Here is a 5,246-nt window from a genome sequence, read left to right as displayed (position 1 = left end):
CTGTCCATCTGTCTGGCTGTCCATCTGTCTTTATCTCTGTCTGTCTGACTGACTGTCTGACTGTCCATCTGACTGTCCGTCTGTCTCTCTGTCTGTCTGTCTGTCTGTCCATCTGTCTGGCTGTCCATCTGTCTGTATCTCTGTCTGTCTGTCTTTATCTCTGTCTGTCTGTCCATCTGTCTGTCTGTCTGTCTGACTGTCCATCTGTCTGGCTGTCCATCTGTCTTTATCTCTGTCTGTCTGACTGACTGTCCGTCTGTCTCTCTGTCTGTCCATCTGTCTCTCTGTCTGTCCATCTGTCTTTATCTCTATCTGTCTGTCTGTCTTTATCTCTGTCTGTCTGTCCGTCTGTCTGTCCATCTGTCTGTCCGTCTGTCTGTCTGACTGTCCATCTGTCTGTCCGTCTGTCTGTCCGTCTGACTGTCCATCTGTCTGTCCGTCTGTCTGTCCGTCTGACTGTCCATCTGTCTGTCCGTCTGTCTGTCCGTCTGACTGTCCATCTGTCTGTCCGTCTGTCTGTCCGTCTGACTGTCCATCTGTCTGTCCGTCTGTCTGTCCGTCTGACTGTCCATCTGTCTGTCCGTCTGTCTGTCCGTCTGACTGTCCATCTGTCTGTCCGTCTGTCTGTCCGTCTGACTGTCCATCTGTCTGTCCGTCTGTCTGTCCGTCTGACTGTCCATCTGTCTGTCCGTCTGTCTGTCCGTCTGACTGTCCATCTGTCTGTCTGTCCATCTGTCTGTCCATCTGTCTGTCCGTCTGTCTGTCCGTCTGTCTGTCCGTCTGACTGTCCATCTGTCTGTCCGTCTGTCTGTCTGACTGTCCATCTGTCTGTCTGTCCATCTGTCTGTCCGTCTGTCTGTCTGTCTGACTGTCCATCTGTCTGTCCATCTGTTTGTCTGTCTGTCTGTCCATCTGTCTCTCTCTCTGTCTCTCTCTCTCTCTGTCTGTCTGTCTGTCTTTACCTCTCTTTCTCTCTCTCTCTCTCTCTCTCGCTCCTGTGCTTCATCATGTCTGTCTGTGTGGATCAGGTCCGGGATGCTGGAGCAGGGAGTGGACAGGATCGTGACTCAGGTCGTCGATCCAAAGGTCCATCACACCTTTCGGCCGCAGGTGGAGCGCGTCGTCCGGAAGTTTCTGTCTCCAAACGGCCACATGGAGGAGGACGAACTTCCTCCTGTAGCTCCGCCCCTTCCTGCAGAAAGCCAGGAAGCTGAACTGCTGACCGCAGACCACGGAAATGATGCCGGTGAGCTTCTCACATATGAGTATCCACAGTCTTCTCATTAAAAATGAGCCGGAGGATAAGTCAGGTTTTGTGGTGTTTCTCTGACAGCTCCAGCTGGGAGCTCCGGCGCTGATGTCCAGATCCCAGAGACCAGCGGCACTGACCACGATCACAGAGAGGAGGAGATGGACATCAGCCTCACCGAGGAGGAGCCGCTCGCCGCGGAGACGAAGGAGGAGCCGGAGGAGGAGCAGCCTGGGAAAGAGGAAGAGGAGGAGAGGAGTGCAGAGACGGAGGTGGAGATGGAGGAGGTGAAGGACGAGGGAGACGCGGGGAACAGCAGTAAATCCTCAGGGAAGATCCGAGAGGAGAACCGCGACTCTGACTCCCAGAAACCCTCCAGCGTCAAACAGAAGACCAGAGAGCGACTGAGAGAAGGTACGACAGAGAGATTAATCCTGTGTGCCGCTTGGTTTTTAGTGATCGTTTCTGGCCTGTTTTCACTCCTCTTGTGTGTTGCACTGATTATGCTTTATACTGATGCACCAACATTAATTTTGTGTAAAGTTTTCAGTTAACCAAATACTGAAACCAAAAATTAGTTTATGCTGTTCAGAGGGTTTTCAGATGAAACTTTTAACCAGTCATGCACTGTAAAAAATGATTTCTCAAAGTTATAAATAAAACAAAGATAATAAGAGAATGTTTTTCAAGAAAATACTGCTTCAGATTGTCATTTGTACTTTGTTCTTACTTCCCGTAATTGTTTTGAGCAATTTCTGAGAGAAAACGTTTTTTTGATGTAGTAAATCTTACACCAAATTGTTTTCAAACAAATCGTACAGATTACTATAACATGATTTTTGGTCACGCTGTTGTAGTTTATTTATGTTTTGGGCGTGAAGTAGATACTGACAGTCAAAATAAAGCCCTAATTTAACATCAGTGGTCAGTCATTTCAGCCCTACAATTTTAGCCGAAACTGTAAATTCATTTATTTTTTGCACTCTTTCAGCCAAATATTTTGGTTTGTCAAAATGTTGGTGCATCATTAGTTGTAGGTTTTACTGCTGGTATTAGTAAAGCTATCAATCATATACAATCACATATCCAGTTATTCTGTATCATTTCCTTGTAATATAGGGGAATGCTTGAAGTTATTTTATAATGTTTCATGAGATGCACTTATAATCACTTAATAACAGTCATAATTTTGATATAAATTTTGTTATATATCAGTGTAAACACCCACTGCTATTATTGGCGTCATTGCATATGAAATTAGCATTTTCGCTATAACAGCAACCAAAAGTGATTAATAGTGAAAAGTGTTGATTATAGAGCGTCTCCCGTTGCATCAGTGGTTGCAGCTCTGCAAGCTGTAAGTTCACGCTCTGGTTTCACTGATGTGTGTGTGTGTGTGTTATTAGAGTACTCGCTGGAGGACTCTGATCTGGAGGGTCTCAGCGACATCACCGTCAGCTCGGTCCACACCAGCGATCTGTCCTCGTTCGAGGGAGACAGCGAAGAGGACGAGCCTCCGTCTGAGTCCAGCGAGGAGGGAGAGCTCAGCTCTGAGGGTGAGAAGCGTGTCACATGATCAATCAGTGCATGCGTCACTGCAGCGCTCCAACATGTGTGCATAGATGCAGACTCCTCACCTTTCAGTGACAACTCACTTTTTTGAGATCAAAATAGGTCACCAGTGAGATTTGCTTAGACCCAATGAGAAAGTGTTTTATGGGGGGGGGTCTTAGAAGGGTAAATAAAGAACTGGGGCCGGTTGCATAAATTGTTTAGACTACTCTTAAAAAGTTAGTCATCTAATGTTTTTTTTTTCTTCAAGACTCGTCATAACTTTTTTAATTCAGTTATGAAAAGGTAGATTGGTCTTATTTGTATTGGAAAAGTAAGTCTCAACATGTTAACAAGTTTATGCAAAAATGTTTTTTGTTTTTTTGTAAAAAAAAAAAAAATTCCGTTTTGGACATATAAGATAATAAATTATTTTTAAAAATACCTTAAAGTAACATGTCAAATATCACAAATGACAAAAGAAATATCTTTAAAAGAAATTCCATGTGGAGCATATGCTCCCAATCCACACAATGTTCTCACCTTTTTTCCTCCTTACCTGTTTGCATCTGTGTGTGTGTGTAGCTGAGGGAGGGCAGAAGACGCCGGCCGCTGAAGACTCGGAGGGCAGTCGGGAGAAGAAGCCTCGAGGCGTGAGACAGGGATACGTTCACAAACCCTTCCTGTACTCGCGCTACTACAGCGACTCCGATGACGAGGTGACGGTGGAGCAGCGCAGACGCTCGGTGGTAAGAACAACTCTAGAAGCCCATGCTTCTGAGCTCATTCACGAAACACCAGCAGAATTAATTGTGTGTAAAGCTGTTCGGTCCCACTTCATATTTGGTGGCCTTACTTGCATCAAAAAATATGTATTAATATTGTATTGCAAAACACTTTTGCTGCTATGTAGGTGGGATATGGGTAAGGTTAGAAACAGGTTTGGTGGTATGGGTAGGTTTATGGGTGGGTTAAGGTGTAAGGGATGGATCAACAGTGTAATTATAAAAATAAATTACATTCAGGTATTTTTTTAAATATAAGTACAATGTAAAAACACGCATGTACACAATAAGTGCATTGTACCAAATTATTAATTTTAGTAAGTAAATAGTAGTTAAGGCCACCTAATATAAAGTTGGACCAGCCGTTCGCATGTAAATTTTTGTGTAAATCACTTTAAAAACCACAGAGTGTACCAAATGCTGTACAATTTAAAAAAGATCAAATAAAACTAGAAGACATCCATATATAATAATTGAAAAAAATCTTGTTTATCACTGTAAAGCTGCTTTGAGACAGTCTGTATTGTATAAAGCGATATATAAATAAAACTTCAAATGTCATTAGAAAAACAAAAGAATAAATTAAATAAATTTCTTGTATTTCATGTTTATATTTTAAAAATATTATTTGGTTGCATGAAAAAAAATGTACACTTGCTTCCAAACACACGTAGATGTTGTGTAAAACATACAAACGTTTTGTGCTCTTTTAGGTAAACTGAAACACTTTTTACTCAGAGTTGTTTAACTGAAAAGTATCTCCTTAATGAATTAAAAAAATTTGTATTGTATTAATTTTTAATATTTTATATAGTTTTTTTTATTAATTGTATGACATAGTTAGAAAAACAATTAATCAATAAATACATTTAGGCAAACTGATAACATTGTATTTTAATATAACGCTATTTATTATAATATATAACAATAAAATTAATAATCATTTAGTTATATTTGAAATTATTTCTATACAAACATTTGAATTGCTCAAAGCAGTGCATATAATAATAACGTTACAATACCTTTTAATTATTAAATTGTTTCTATTCCAATGTGTGTTTTTTTTTATATAAGCATTTAAACAATGGCTGTCATAAAACCGGCATTGACGATTCTTAGGATTTAAGAATCAATATTTGTTCATCCAACTGAAAAATTGATTTAAAACAGAAAATCCACACACTCAACCCAGCCCACAAAATTGTTCTAATTATTGTTGTGATGCACAATTTTCATCTGGTTTTTGTTGTCGTTGAAGTTCAAACCATTCCGATCTGATATAATTTTCTTAATTTTAACTTTCACTCCGCAGGCCAAAGACAAAGAGGAGCGTCTGTTGAAGCGGCAGCAGAACCGTGAGCGAATGGAGGAGAAACGCAGACTGAGAGCAGCTCATAACGAGACTGGAGAGCTGCTTTATAACGGAAAATCAAGTTGTAATTCTGACTGAAAGCATCATTGACACTGTTTTTTTATGTTTAATACTGTAAAGCTGCTTGCTTTAAATCAATCTCTTGTATAAAGCGCTGTATAAATAAATGTGACGTGACTGGACTTTACTGGAGTACCGATTGCAGAGCTCATGCAAACTTATCCACATCGCTATGATCAGATGCTTTCTTAACTGCTGTTTTCTCACCGCTGTCATTTTTGTTGTGTGT

The 5,246-nt window shown here is 40.8% G+C and overlaps 1 protein-coding gene across 1 annotated transcript in view; it reads left to right on the top strand.

The window, feature by feature from the left end:
- LOC107705061 (biorientation of chromosomes in cell division protein 1-like 1) overlaps window positions 1–5,246 on the top strand; it is a 25,271-nt gene that overhangs the window by 3,467 nt on the left and 16,558 nt on the right. The window contains exons 3-7 of the mRNA XM_016508191.1: window positions 1,029–1,246; window positions 1,340–1,663; window positions 2,656–2,805; window positions 3,386–3,549; window positions 4,898–4,998. Coding sequence (XP_016363677.1) covers window positions 1,029–1,246; window positions 1,340–1,663; window positions 2,656–2,805; window positions 3,386–3,549; window positions 4,898–4,998 — 957 coding nt within the window. The remainder of the gene's footprint in view (window positions 1–1,028; window positions 1,247–1,339; window positions 1,664–2,655; window positions 2,806–3,385; window positions 3,550–4,897; window positions 4,999–5,246) is intronic.

This window comes from Sinocyclocheilus anshuiensis, unplaced genomic scaffold, assembly GCF_001515605.1.
Source record: "Sinocyclocheilus anshuiensis isolate Anshui unplaced genomic scaffold, SAMN03320099.WGS_v1.1 scaffold2525, whole genome shotgun sequence".
Taxonomy (NCBI): domain Eukaryota; kingdom Metazoa; phylum Chordata; class Actinopteri; order Cypriniformes; family Cyprinidae; genus Sinocyclocheilus; species Sinocyclocheilus anshuiensis.
This window is presented reverse-complemented; position numbering and strand designations above follow the sequence as displayed.